General features: G+C 54.4%; 2 protein-coding genes across 2 annotated transcripts in view; both read right to left on the minus strand.

Annotated features, from left to right (window-relative positions):
• Window positions 1-4144, minus strand: part of Cyp46a1 (cytochrome P450 family 46 subfamily A member 1) — a 29875-nt gene extending 25731 nt beyond the window's left edge. Inside the window, exon 1 of the mRNA XM_020176208.2 lies at window positions 3896-4144. Within this exon, the coding sequence (XP_020031797.2) occupies window positions 3896-4014 (119 nt within the window). The 5' untranslated portion in view covers window positions 4015-4144. The remainder of the gene's footprint in view (window positions 1-3895) is intronic.
• A 260-nt stretch (window positions 4145-4404) lies between these two features.
• The window catches only part of Hhipl1 (HHIP like 1), a 29517-nt gene continuing 19516 nt past the window's right edge, over window positions 4405-14405 (minus strand). Inside the window, exons 8-9 of the mRNA XM_020176211.2 lie at window positions 13672-13754; window positions 4405-11438 (exon numbers count right to left, since the gene is read on the minus strand). Coding sequence (XP_020031800.2) covers window positions 10882-11438; window positions 13672-13754 — 640 coding nt within the window. The 3' untranslated portion in view covers window positions 4405-10881. The remainder of the gene's footprint in view (window positions 11439-13671; window positions 13755-14405) is intronic.

Raw genomic sequence — 14405 nt, forward strand, 5'->3', positions numbered from 1 at the left:
ATGCCCGTTGGGCCCAGGGCAGGGGTGGGCAGCTGTGGCAGCGAAGCCCGGACGTTTTCTCCGGGTGCTCTATTTGCTCAGGGAAGTAGGAGGCAAGAATAAAGGCTGAGCATGAGGATGGAGGGGGAGGCTTTGGGACTGAGAGAAGGCAAGAAAGCCGTCAGGAGAGGGGGCGGGCAAATGCACTGGGGCAGGAAGTGTAGGGTAGGGACGGAAGAGGCCACTCCAGGTGAGAACTTGAACTTATGTAGCTCCCCTTGCAGAAAGGAGAACCTTGGAAATCACACACAATTGTCTGTAATTCCAGAATAATCTAGTATTCTCAATGTCACTCCCCAAACTATTTGTGTGTGTTGGGGGGCAGGGGGATTGGTGGTCTCAGTTTTGAGTCACTTGAGTGAGTCTGGATGCTCCTAGGACCCCAGAGTCTCTACCCTAACCCTAACTGCTTGGGTGCACCAGGAAAGGAAGTTAAGTGCCACCACAAGAAGCCAGAGGACAAGGAGTGGGGTGAGTTCCCACTGCCAGGCAAGAAAGAAAGAGAACTAAGATCCATTCCTTATTGTTCCTCCAGGGGGCGATGGAGGAAGATAAAGAAGGGAGAACAGTTAGAAATGGGGGTGGGGGAGGTAGGTAAAATACTGGGATTGTAGCATAGAACCCCTAACAGATAGAAGCCTACTTCTTGTCATGCCCCTATAATAGACTGGATATGGCTAGCAGTCCAGGGAGAGAAGGCAAGGTAAAGATTCCCTTGTCTGGCATTTGTCCACTTTCCTACAGCACTGAGATTGGCCAAGTGGCAATTCAAGGATTCCTATGGGCAGAGAAAGCCTTGGACAGTGACTACAGTAGGGGTCATCAGGAGGGCCCACTGCGAGACCACCAAAGGGATGAAGGAAGTACCCATAATGATTGAGGATGGGGCACCCTCTAAGGGTAAGTGTGAAGGTGAGGGCCATGACTGCCTCGTGCCAGAGGAATGGGGTGGTGAGTGCTCTTTTGGGCACCCCAAATCCACTGGAAATACCACCTAACAGGGCTAGCAGTGGACTCCTCCATGGCGAGGACCCCCTTGCTCCCGTTGAATATCCCCCACCCTGGGCAAACTGGCAATTCAGAGTGGGAGAAGAGAACTAGCACTGTCCAGGAGACAAAGTCAAAAAGTGTTTTCCAAAATAAATAAAAACCAGGAGAGAGAGAAAGAAACTCTTCATCATCAAGCTTACATCCACTGCACACTACCAGGAAGGCAGAATCAATGAGGAAGTTTAGAGCAGTGAGGATGGGGAAATAAAGAAGCAACAAGTGTTTGTGTGGGATCTGAATGTAGAGCCTAAGTTTTCAGCCGTTCCATGGATGCTGTAATAAGAGCACAGAGAAAGGGTACTCAGGGAGGGCATCTTGGAGGAGAGGGCCACCTGCAGAATAAGGAGGATGGAGGGTAGGTGAGGGCGTAGCAGAGAAGCTGGCTAGAATACCAACAGACAAATGCCACCACCGGAGACTCATCACAAAGGTCTCTTGTCAACCATGGGATTGCCAATCCCATGGTTTGAGAATTTAGGTTTTCAATGCCAGAGCATCTGATTTGTGTTAGAAGAGGTTCCAGAATTTTCATTTATTGACTGCCAACCAAGTATGAATCAAAAATCTTTTTACAGATGCATTGTTCAGTTCCCTCCTTAGAATAAAGAGCCCAACTGTGAGTATAAACAGCCTCCTCCCACTCCTCCACCCTCCCACACACCTGTAGGTCACAGGTGTAAGAGACTGAGAGGACTCAGCCATACAAAGAGTAGGAATATGAACACATACTACCTCCTGCATGAGCCTTGAAAACATTATGCTAAGGGAAAGAAGGCAGACCCAAAGGCCACATACTGTATGATTCCATTTATATGAAATGTCCAGCATAGGCAAATCCAGAAACAGAATGCACATTAGTGCTAGCATGTGGGAGTGGGGAGTGGGGAGTGACGGCTAATGGGTACAGGGTTTCTTCTTGGGGTGACAGGAATTTCTGCAATTGGTGGTGATGGTTGTACGACACAGTGACCATGTTAAAGAACCACTGAATTGTACCTTTGAAAGGGTAAACTTTATGGTATGCAAGTTATATCTCAATTTTTTAGAAAAGATGTGGGGAGAGGGGCTTGGTTTTAGTTCTGCTTTCTCCAGACACAGACCCCAGAAGGTTGTAATGGTTGAAACCTTTCAACTCATGAGAGGGCCCTGTGATGTCAAGACTCATCAGAACAAACACAAAACCCACCGTTTTCAAGCAGCTGACTGATTTGAAAACAGGAAAAAGCAATAGTGTGCCTAACAGAACATGGAGATTTCCATCGTTCAATCTTCATCACTGTTTATTGAGTTTCTACAGTGCACGAGCCAGGTTCTGCTGTGGGAGATGCTGGGGACAGAGCAGTGAATGAGACAAGACACAGGACCCATGGGGGGACAGACACTTAGCAAGAGGTTGCACAAATAATTACTCAATTACCATTATGCTGTGACGGAATTACACAGTCACTTACTGGTTTATAGAATGAATATTATATACACATTCATGGGTTGAGCAGGAGGATAAGCCATGCCTGGATGGCTGGGGGAAGATCCACCTAGGTGAAGTGGAAAGCAGAGCAATTAAGCAAGGGAAAAGGGGTCCCAGGAAGACCCTCAAGGTCAGAGAGGGCATAGGGAGGGCAGAGAGCCAGTGGGGAGAACAGTTGTCTCCCTATGTCACCAGACACAGAAATCACTCCTGAGCCCACCAAGCAGAAATTCAGGCTTCTGTGCTGGAGACGGATGCCTTCCAGAATGTTCATGTCCTGAGGGTTTAAAAAGTGTGTCTAATACCATTGTTTATTCGTTCATTCAACAAGTATTTATTGAGCAACTGCAACATGCCAGGCACTGAGGATACACAAGCAAACACACAGCATCCCTGCCCTCCTGGGGCTCACATTCTAAAGGGGGAAACAGACAGTCAACAGGTGGACAGGCAGTCAACAGGTAGAAAGAAGGTGACTTAAGAGGTGATGGCCCCGTGAGGAGCTGGGACTGAGTGGCTTTACAAAGGGTAGATGGAGATGGCCTTTTTTGTGCCTTTGAGCACAGGAAGAAGTCTTCTGTGCCTTTGGAAAGGGGGATAGAAAGATGGGGGAGGGGAAGGGAGCAAAGACAGTAAGCAAAAAGGACAAGAAGGGTACAAGTGGGCTCTGAGAACTTAGCAGGGGCCTGGCTGGCCCTGCAGTAGACTTAGTTTGGAATTGGATTTTTTAGTTCTAAAGTGACAGAGAGCCCTTGGAGCAGGGAAATGGCACTTCTACTCTAAGCTTCAGAAAGCAATCTTTCTAGTTGGGGGGTGGTAAATTGGGTGGGGGCCAAGAATGGAGCGGAGGTATTGAGAGGACAAATGGGATATCCCAGGACAGAAACAGACACAAGGGAATGTGACCAGAAACAGTGTATCTGGACTTGGACAGGTGACCCTGTCCGAGTCCCAAAGTTAAGAACACCCACTTTGGAGTCAGGCTGACCTGGGTTTAAATCTAGGCTTACCAAGTGGGTGACCTTGGGCAGGTGACTTCGCCTCTGCGCGCCTCAGTCTCCTGGTCTGATCGATGGGGTAACAATAGCACCTACCTGACAGGGCTGTTGCTGCCATCACGTTTGTGGGGCCCAGCCGAGCGCGGTGGGCGCCCAGCAGCTGCCGCGGCTGTGAGTAATTTGTTACTAAGAATAGTTAGCGCCCCTCTCCCGGCCTCGGTCTCCAAGCTGCCGCGCGCAGAAGAGGCTGGACCCCTGGCCCCAACGCGAGCTTAGAAGCGATCCCCTGGCCCCCCAGCCGAGCGCCCCATCCAGGCCCCCGCCCCCACCTCCCGCTCACCTGGGCCGCGGCGGCCCGGGGATGTGCTCATAGCGGCTGCGAGCGCGATGCACGAAGGTGCAGCAGAGGCCGAAGGCGAGCAGGACCGCACTGCCGAGCAGCAGCAACCCGGGACTCATGGTTACAGGTCAGGCCGGGCCGGGGTCGGCGTCAGGTGCCGAGGGGGCGGGAGGCCGCGAGCCGACTCGGCTGTCAGCGTCGCTCGCCGCCTCGGCCCCAGGCCCAGAGCTCCCCAGCACCGCCCCCGCCTCTCGGCTCCGCCCCCGCCGGTTCGACCCCTCCCCGGCCGCGCGGACCCGCCAACCACATCTCCGCCTCCGGCTCTGGCTCGCAGGGCCCGCCCCCGGACAGCCCCGCCCCCACAAGAGCTCCGCCCCAGCCTCCACACCGCCCCAGCCCAGACCCCGCCCAGAGCAGGTAGTCTTCACCAATTAAAACTTCCCTTCTGACTCACACCCCTCCCCCCAAAACCCCGCCCCTTCCCCGCCTCTTTTAGACTCAGACTCCGCCCCAATATCAGCCCCGCCCAGAACGCGTCGTCCCTGGCAACCCTGATTCCTCAGCTCTTGCTGCCCCGCGGCAGCTCAAAGTCCTGCCAGCTAGCTCCGCCCCTTTGGCGCCTCCATATAACGGCGTCTCTTAGCGCGCGCTCGTAGGCCCCTTTTCTGTCTCTCCCAAACCTTCTGGAAACCCCATCCTAGCCATCAAATACCCATGCTACGCCGACTGCTCCCAAGCAGTTCTCCCTGCACCCTCAGTTCTCCAAAGTCGGTTTTCCTAAATGTCCTCCCGCAGGCGCCTCCTCTGCCGGCCTGTCCACTCTGAGCGCCACGGGGCCCGGAGGCGGCTGACAAGGACCCAGCGGGACGCAGGGAGGCCTGAGACTGCAGATGAAGGCACACTGGAACCCCACGCTGTTCTCTCGGAGTCCCGGGCGCCGCCGGAGCCTCCCAGGCCCAGGAAAGTCCCGGTCCGAAGTGTGGGCCCAGGTCCGAAGGAAAGGGAGTTGGAGTGGCTAAAATCTGGGTCGGAAGGCGGATCTCCAAGGGAAAGCAAGAAGCGTACCCGGGGTGGCCCAAGGGTAGTTTGGAACAGTAACCGGTTTCTCCTACCCATCTGGGTATGACTGAAGACCCCATCCCCAGGGTCACCTAGAGGGACAGCAGTGGATCTGGAGGGCCAAGGGTGACCAGATAAAGATCCCCCAGGCTGGGGAGGAGGCACCGGAAGAGGTTGGATGTGTCTGGATTTCTGACACTAGCCTACACCTTAGGCTGGTCTTGGGGAGGTCTAGCCAGAGCCCACCAGAAACATGGCAGTTACAGGTGTGTGGGCTGTGGGGTGACAGAAAGGGTCAGACTTTAAGAGCTGTGTGTAGTACGGAGGAGGCAAGATTTCCGTCTCCAGGATCTGTCTCCAGCCTGGTCAGGTTCCGCTGCCAGGCATTCATTCCTGCACAGGGACCTGACCAACCTCGGAGTCGGCCTAGGGGACTTTGCTTGCCACCGCGCCCTCGTGTGGCAGCGAGAAGCAGTCTCAGGCGCGCCCGGGAGACCTCAGGTGGCCCCGTTGGGGGAATGGGAGGGAAGCAGCGAGGTCCGCCCCCCTTGCGGGCTCTGAAAACTCCGGATTTGGGAGCAGTGTGGAAGGAAAATGAAGCTGCGGGACGGAGAGTGTAGACTTCTTGCATGCTTTCAGGTGAGTTGGGAAGGTTGGCTAGAAAAGGAAAAGTGGCATAACCATGCTGCACTTTAAAAATTATCAGTGTGTGTGGAGCTGACTTCATGTTGTCTTGTCTCTCTGTACCCTGAAGGATGGTTCCTTGGGGACAGGGACAGGTAGTCCTGAACAGCTCTGGGCACAGTCTGGAGTCCCATGTGAGCAACTGTAAAGCAGTCTCAGGGAACAATTGCTAGCCTGACCCTGTCCACGCAGGGCTAAGGAAAGGAGTGGGTATTGATACTCTCTGCCACATCAGACAACACTTGTGATTCTGGCTCAGCATGACCGTGGTTCATCCCAGTATTTCTGTCTCCAGAGCAGTCCCTATCCCCTACTGGAGTGAGTCAGTAGTTTCCTCTGTCCCAGGCAGCACATCCACTCTGTCTTAGTGTCCCCTGTAACCAAGTAGGAACAACACAGGCTGCAGACCAAGGCCCTGGGTCCCAGGACAGAAGGCCCTTTCCCTGGGCAGGCAGCACCACCAGCTGCCAGCAGAGGGCTGCATGGAGGCACATGGCCAACCACCTGGCCCTACACTGGACAGTCTAGGCTAACCCAATCCAATATGGTAGCCACTGGCCACTTGTTCCTCTCCAGCACTTGAAATGTGGCTAGTACAAATTACAAATTTAATACCCAGAAAGTTTTTTAGTCATTAATATTATATCAATTGCTTGTTAGAATGATTATATTTTTAATATTGGATTAAATACATTATTAAAATTACTTCACCTGTGTCTTCACTTTTCTAATGACTACTGGAGATTTTTTAATTGCCTGTGTGGCTCACATGCTTCTACTGAACAGTGTTAGCATGAACAATGAGTCTCAAGGTCTGGCCCAGGAACAAGTTAGAGCAGCAAACCCTCTGCCCCTCCAGGCCTACTGAGGTAAGCTCGCCACCTGTGTTAAGCAGCCCCACAGGTGATTCTGCTCAAGGCTGCAAACAAACTGCCAGTGTAGCTATGCCACACAGGGAGCAGTTTGCTATGCCACACAGGGAGCAGTTTCTTGGCAGGAATTGCTAGGGGAGGAGCAGAAGGAGGCTCTGGAGTGGCTGCCTCGTGGGAGCCAAGGGAAAGAGAAGAATCAGGTGCTGGGAGGTGAGTCTCTGATCACAGCTCCTCAAAGCCCTGGAGAACAGTTCATGACTACTATGGGGATGGACAAGAGGGATGATGATTGTGTCAGGATGAAATAAGCCAACACACCTAAGGCACGTGGCATGCAGTAAGTGCTCCATAAAAGCAAGCTCTGGGTGGGAGAGCAGATGCCCCAACAGGAAGATGTGGGTTCTCCATATTAGTCTCAAGGGACTCATTTTCTTCCCATTTTTGAATTATTTCCAGCTCATTCCAATGCTGATCTCTCCATATGTCATGCACCTCTCCCTCTGGCTGGCACAGTTGGCAACTGCCAGCATGGATGCCACCAGCCTGGTACTGAGCTTTCTGTCCGGGAAGCCACCTGGAACATGCTGGGCACATTTGCAATGTTGCCTCATTTTTGTATTCTTCTGATTCCCTGTTTCCCAATGAGGCTCAGAGAGGTTAAGTGACTGCCCCAAAGTCAAACAGCCAGGACTGGAAACAGGATGCCAGGCTCTTCAAACCTTCTAGTGAAACATCCCAGTCAAAAATTTGCAAGGTTAAATGACCCAAACAATGTATATACATATGAATAAATGAATAAAGGGAAAAAAAATTTGCAAGGTTACAGGCCAAGGTACCTTGGGAAGCTGGAGGGTTCCCAACAAACAGGCTAAGGCTGCCAAGGACAAAGGAGAAGGGAGGCCACTCAGGGTCCTGCCCTACCTGGGGGCAGAGGGACAGAGTGAACAAGGAAGAAGCAAGGCTCACCTGGGAACCTGAAGTTGTGACTTCAGGCTGGTGTTCCTGGATGCAGGTCCACACCTGTCTATCCCTGCAGCACTGGACCAGGCAATCCTGAACTAAGCTATGTGATGTTGGGCAGAGGCAGCCCTTTTCTGGGAACCTGACTCAATCTAGATTATGGATGCAGATGGGGAGGCGGGGGTGGGGGGGGGGCTGGAAGGGAGGAAAGAAGGTCTTGGGCCAGTTCAGCCCTCAGCCTGGGATCTCTAAGGCACAATGGAAGTGCCCAGGGCAAAGTCATCTGGAATACTCCCCCAGTGGCAGGGTGGGGGGAGGAGGGGGGGAGTGGGGCACAGCCACTTGAGATAGCACAGCAAGCTTGCCCACAGCTGGAGCTCCAAGCATACTGCTTGGGTTCAAGTTCAAATACTGGCTGAGTGACATTTGTCAAGTAACAACCTCTCATGTCTGTAAGATGGGGGAAGGTGTAATTGGAGCATCTGCCTCCAGTTGTTACTATGTGGATTAAAGGAGTGAATTAAAATGCAAAATGTTAAGAACACAGCCTGGCAGATGGAGCACCTCAGCAGGCGTCAGCCATCTACCCTTATTACCACTGAAGGAATGGTGACTGTTGGCAAGGCAACCTCCCCCTCAGGTGGAGGGGGCTGCAGCTGAGCTGCCCAGGGACCTGAGAAGCAGAATCCAGAGACCAGCAGTGCATAGGAGCAGTGGGGGGGAGGGGGAGCGGGTTGGAGGACCTCACCCAGAGCTCTCTCTGCAAAATACTTGCTAGGGCCTGGCATGTAGGTCATGCTGCTGCTGCAGTCTGGGGGCCTCCAGGAGCACCTACTGCACTTTCCTGGGGCTCTACTCTCAGCTTGGCCCTGCCTGGTGACAAGCCTGGGACACTCAGCCTACCTGGGCTGGTTTGCCCATTTTCAAAGTAAGGAGTTTGATGTGGATGATCACCTCATGGAGGACTATGTACCTCCTACCACTGTTCTGGATTTCCCTGCCTCCAAGGCCTAAGAGGGGCAGGGAGACAGCAGCTCCCCAGTCCTGGTGGCCGGGGGTGGGGGGAGGTACTGCAGGGATCACCATCTGCTTCCCAGACAGCCTGGTAGCCCACACTGTACAGGGGTCCTGTTGTCCCTGGGGCTGAGTTGTCATACCTCTCTGTGGACACAATGACACTTAAGGCAGGTAGCACAATGGTCAGTGCCCACTTGGCTCCTCCTCTCCCTGGCAAGGTGACCTCAACTAAGATATTTAACCTCTGTGCCCCTCAGTTTTCCCTTCTATAAAAGGCAGAGATGAGAGCTGTCATGAGACTCAAGTCTCTGCTCTGTAATCCATGCTGTATACTTCCTGACAACTGTGCCTGACATACAGGCCACACTCCACAGCAGAGCTAATCACAACCTCTACAAACAGCTCAGCCAGGCCAGATAAGCCACCAGGGCCTTCACCAACCCCTCAGTATGAAGAGTCCAAGAGGGCAACAGAAGAAAAATTCTGAGAGGTCCAGAATTAAATCGAAAAAGGTGGGAGATGGAGAGAGGAGGAGACAGAGGAAGTGAATCAATAAACGAAAGCAGGAATGTTCCTGGGCCAGCTTGACTCAACTTGACCGCAGCTTACCAAACATCAGGGGCCATTGAATTTTCTCAACTATTAGCCTTAACCAATCCCCAAGCACCAAGTGTATCTCCTTAATGGACAATCCATCAAGCCCAAATCTCCCCACTCTGGTTATGCCACCCCTTGCATCTATAACCACTGTTGACTCAGTGTGGACAGCCTGAGCCTCGCTCCCCCATCTCCATTTCAAGAATGCTCCTTGTCCCAGGTGCAGACAACATGGGCTCCAGCTGCTATTGCACCTTGTTGCTGCAGCTGCGAAGCTTTGCACCAAATATGGTCTTTTCTTTTTTCTTTCATCTTCGCAACAGTTCAACAACTCCTTTTATTTCTGAGAACATTCAACATGGAGAGTTTCAGTTTAGCAAGGGTGACCTTCAAGCTCCCTCCACAGTTCGGGAAGCCACGCTCAGCTGCAATGAGCTGGGGGCAGACCACAACCCCCCCAGCCCCTGAACAGATCCTTTGCCTGGCACACAACCACCCCTGCCCTGGGCTGATTCAACTCACAACTCCGTGCAGGCAGGGTCTCTTCCTGCAAAGGCTGGGTCAGGAAGTCTCACCCAGAATCCTTGCCACCCCAAGTCAGGCCACATCCTGTCTTGTCTGTGACTCAGCTGTTTCCACATCTCTGCCCCTAAGGCTGACCCCAGATGTCCTGATCTCCCAGGCCGAGGCTGAGATCCTTAGCTGGTAAGGGAACTCCTGCCTATGGAGCAGGAGGGAGGTTATAGGCTGGACTCCCTTTTCCTTGTCCCCTCACTTCACAACCCAGCTCCCAAGCAGGTGGGGAGTAGCAGGGGGTGGGGGGGTGACATTATTGGCACAGCTTTGGTGATAAAGTGTTAGTAGTCTCACCAGCCCCACAGGCCAGTCAGCCCCTGGGTAGGGCTGGAAGAATCTATGGGTCCACTGGGATTTCAGAGCAGGGGTGCAGATGGAGAAATGTCAGAGGTGGCCTCAAAAGTCCAGACACAGCACTGCAAGTAGAGGATGCTCCCCCCCACACACACACACACACGTACAATCACTGGGGCCCAGGTAATTGGAGGGGCAGCCTCCCCAGAGTGCCCACATGGGCCTGGTATGATGATGAGGTCTGGATAACCAGAAGGCTTCTTGGCACATGGCCTCAGAAGTCCTCTAGGAACCCACCAGCCCTCCCCTGAGGTGGGTACTCACTTCCTCCCAGGCAGCCTCACCCTCTGGTGGGCAGCCATGGCCACAGGGCACCCTGGACCTGTCCAAAGAGGCTTGTCTTTGCCTCACAGACTGCCTTCTTGTTCTGTCCAGTGTCTGGAACTGAAGGGTCACCAGTCCACACTCTTTGGACCATGTTCCTCTGACCATGCTCCAGTTGGTCTGGCACCCTCTACTCCTGCCCCCTTCCCTCAGTCTGCCAGCAGTGCCTCAGTTAATGTGGCCAGGGGACCATGTCTGCTCTTGAAGGATGGTGGCTGCCCTCTGTCCTTGGGCTTCCACAACGGATCGCCAACATTCCTGCAGCTCTCTGGAATGTATGGAGGTAAAATAGCTCCTCTTGACCATACACATCCAGGGACACCACACTGACCCAAGACACACTGGTGTCAGGTCTGTAGAAGGCACATAACAGGGACAAGGGTGCACCAAACACAATTCACACAGGTCCAAAAGGACAGCTCTGCCGACCGGCAAATTCTTAGTCCACACCCACGCCACCACCACTTAAGGATATGTGTGCAGCACCAGCGCGCACAGGCAGAAGAGGCCCTGGCAGACTCTAGTTGGGCAGCCGAGGCTTGCCTACAAGTCCGGGTCTTCGTGGCTGCACACGACGCCCGCGTCCTCCTGGTGCCCGCAGTTGTGCGTACCCACGCCAGCATGAGTGCACTCCAGCAGGCTGTGCTCGCTGCCCGTGCAGCGCACGTCATCCAGCAGGATGGGCAGCGTCCGGCCCTCTCCGAACTCAGCGCGCTTGGTGGCTCGCACCACGTGAGCAAAGCCCAGCTGGCGACACACAACTGCAGCGGCCTTGGTGTCCCAGGCATCGTCACACACCGTGCCCCAGCTTCCGCCCACGAACACCTCCACCCGGCCTCGGCCAGTGCTCAGGCCAGCTGGCCGCACCAGACGCACTGTGCCATTCGAGGGCGATGGTCCCGGAGAGCCCGGCCGTCCCCGCTGCCGCCCGCCGCCCCTCCGGCCCCCTGGTCGCCGGGTGGGCTTGGCGGGCCGCCGGGTGGGCTGGGCAGGCCGTGGAGTAGGCGCAGGTGGTAGGGCAGTGGGGCTGCTACGGCGGGGCGCCTTGGTAGGCACGCGCGCTGTGGGCCGCGGGGTGTTCCCTGGTATCCGGATGAACTCTGAGCAGAGGAAGAGCACGTGGTCAGAGGACCTGGCTGCCCCAGCCCAGTTCACTTCCCCTCCCTGCCTCCCTCCAGACTATGAAGGGAATGATGTCCCTTGTGTACCCCCCACCCTGAAGATAGGGTGCCTCTTACAACACCATGGTGCTGCCTGGGGTCATCCTGGCCCCATAGAATGATAGCCTGGAGCTGCACAAGATGCTTCTTCAGCAAACACTGCCTGGCAGCTGCTTCCTGCTGGGTCTCCCCAACCCCAGCCCTGCTCTCCTGGAAGTTCCCAGGCCAGACCCTGCAACCTCTGAGCAGTGAGAAGGAAGAAGTGTCTGGAAGGCTTCTGGTCCTTGGTTTTTAGGGTGAGGAAGCAGAAGCCACAGGGAGGCATGACATGAGTTTCTGAGAGTCTTAAGGTAGCCAGTGGCTAGCAGGATAGGAACCGGACCCACCTCAGGACACCTCTGGCCAGGGTGACTCTCCTCCAGGCTCCAAGGCCAATGGCCTTCCCACCTTTCACAGTAGGCTGGATGGGAGTGCTCAAGGTATGTGTCTGGATCCACACTGATCAGAGCTAAGGGGGCAGGGAACATCACAGGACTCCCACAGATCACACCCTACCACAGGGCCTGGCCACAGTGGGCGGGGGACTGAGATGGCTGATTCCTCTTGTCCCTGAATGATGTGGGGACACATTTGGCCTGTGTCAGCCACAGCAACATAAGATACTATGTGAGTGCAGTGCCAGGTGCCAGGCACTGCCCTCACTGATAGCTCTCAGAGGAGAGCTGAAAGCCCAGATCAACATGTTAGTTACCACTGGGAGGTAACTCCCAAATCCCGATAATCCTACCCCGCTTCAGCCAGTCTCACTTTGAAAACCACTGAGACAGGCGGAGAAAGTGGCTCTTGTAACAAGGCCAAGTGCAAGCCAGGGCCAGGAACACCATGATTCAAGCAAGGTGCTCTGCTTGGCTTTGACTCCTGTGGCTGCCTCTACCTAGACTATACGCTCCCCTCGCCATAGCACCAACCTCTCCCCCTTTGCCTCATAGTTCCCCTTCCTCTTCAGGCACAGTCCTGGGTGGGTCTCTACAGGACCTGAATACACTTCTTTCCTGGGCCTGGAGCACCAAATTACTTCTCTGTCCTAGCCTGGACAGGCCTGGTCTGACTTGTCCCTTTGGCCCCAGCATTCAGCACAGAGTAGGTGACTAGTAACACAGTGCCAGATGCTGCTGAAGGAGTGAATGAAAAGGCTGTCAAGCCCAACACCAACTGCAGCCAGAAATGCCTTCCAACCCAGAGCTCTTCCTCCTCAGCCCTCCTCTCCTAGGGCATCCCTTCTTCACACTGGACACCCCTACTGCTCAGGTGCCCAACTCTCCCTTCCTACCCCTGCCCCCATACACACCAGTCCACCAGCTGGTGACCTGCCAGCTAGGCCTGCTGAAATAGTTCCTCTGGCCCACAAGGTGTTTTGTTTTTTTTTTCAATTTTGAGCTAGTTGCAACATATTCCAGTAGAAAGATTGTATGTAGCAAACTGAGAAGGTTTAATTAGAGATGTGTTGCTCCATTACATTACATCCCCAGTGCGTGCAAAGCAAGCACGATGCATGATGCACTGACAGATGGACAGAGGAATGAATGGGTGGATTTCCTGTATCTCTTTCGATGCAGGTCTGGCTACATAAACCAGGCCTTTATCACACTTAGCTTCTTCCCAGTGGAACAGCTCCTTCCCTGGGCACAGCCTTTTCACAGGGCCCAGGCCCAGGGTGCTCATTCACAGCCTTTCCTGGTGCCAAAGCCATGGGGCTCTGCTCACCCCTCCCTCCCACCTCACCAAACCTGTCAAAATGGAAGCATCCTATGGAAGGCCCAACCCAATGCCCCCAGGACATCCTCTCTCTGTGCCTCCCAAGAACTCTGAACATTCCTTGCCTGGCTATTCCTTTGTTTGCTGTTCCCCACCTCGTGCCCGCAGCCCCATGAAGACACTTGCTCATGCCTGGGACCTGCTTTAAGCAGTTGTGACGAGCCCAGCAAGACCCACTTTAGTTACAGCTCCATTCACTTTAACTGAGTGTCCCATGTGTGCCAAGCACAGGGCTAGGTGGGCATCTAGGTCCCACTATGGTCCCAGGTATGGCCAGAGGGGACAGCAGGATGCAGGAGCTCCCCCTCCATCCCCAACACACATACCCACATAGAGCAACCCAGGGGTGGTCACTTACTTTCTTTAGGCACAAAAGGGATGAGGCGGCTCCTCACCTTCACCTGGGCAGGGTGGATCTGGCATTTGCCAGGTGGTGCCCGTCTGCCAACAACACACAAGAAGTCATGAGTCCCACCCTGGAGCCCATCCTGAGTATGTCCCCAGATATCTGCCCTGCCCCCTCCAAGCAAGGCAAGGAAGGAAGGCCTGGAAGGAGTGGTCAGGAACAATCTGAGTGCCTGCTACTACGTGCCCTGCAGCATCCCTGCACGCCATCCCCCTCCCCTCCCCCCCCCCAGGATTCTAAGAGGCACCCAGGATGCGTGTGCAGGCCCTACAGCAGCCTCTGCTACATAAGCCTTTGTTGATTGAGCACTCTCTCCTGAGCCACTTGGATTCATCGTGGAAGCTGTGTCCCTGCTGACACAAAAAGGCTTTCCCCATGCTGCCAGTCCCTCTCCTGTAACTGCCCCCACCCCCATTTCTGCTCCTCCCCTGGCCCTCCCATCCCCAGGCCTTTGAGGAGGGTCTCTCTCTGCCCTGTTCCTTGGTTTCCTGGATTTCTGGAACTGCCTGGGTCTGAAGGAAACTGGAAATGTCAAGGCAAGCCAAAAGGACAAAGCGGGTGGGAGAGTGGGACAATGGGAAGCAAGGCTCAGCAGGCAGGACACAGCTGAGGGGCCTGGGATTTCAGAGGACTTCAAGAGAACAGAGTCTGAGAAGGGTTGCCAGGGTGTGAGCCGGGCTCCTTCA

The sequence above is a fragment of the Castor canadensis genome, chromosome 3, assembly GCF_047511655.1.
Source record: "Castor canadensis chromosome 3, mCasCan1.hap1v2, whole genome shotgun sequence".
Taxonomy (NCBI): domain Eukaryota; kingdom Metazoa; phylum Chordata; class Mammalia; order Rodentia; family Castoridae; genus Castor; species Castor canadensis.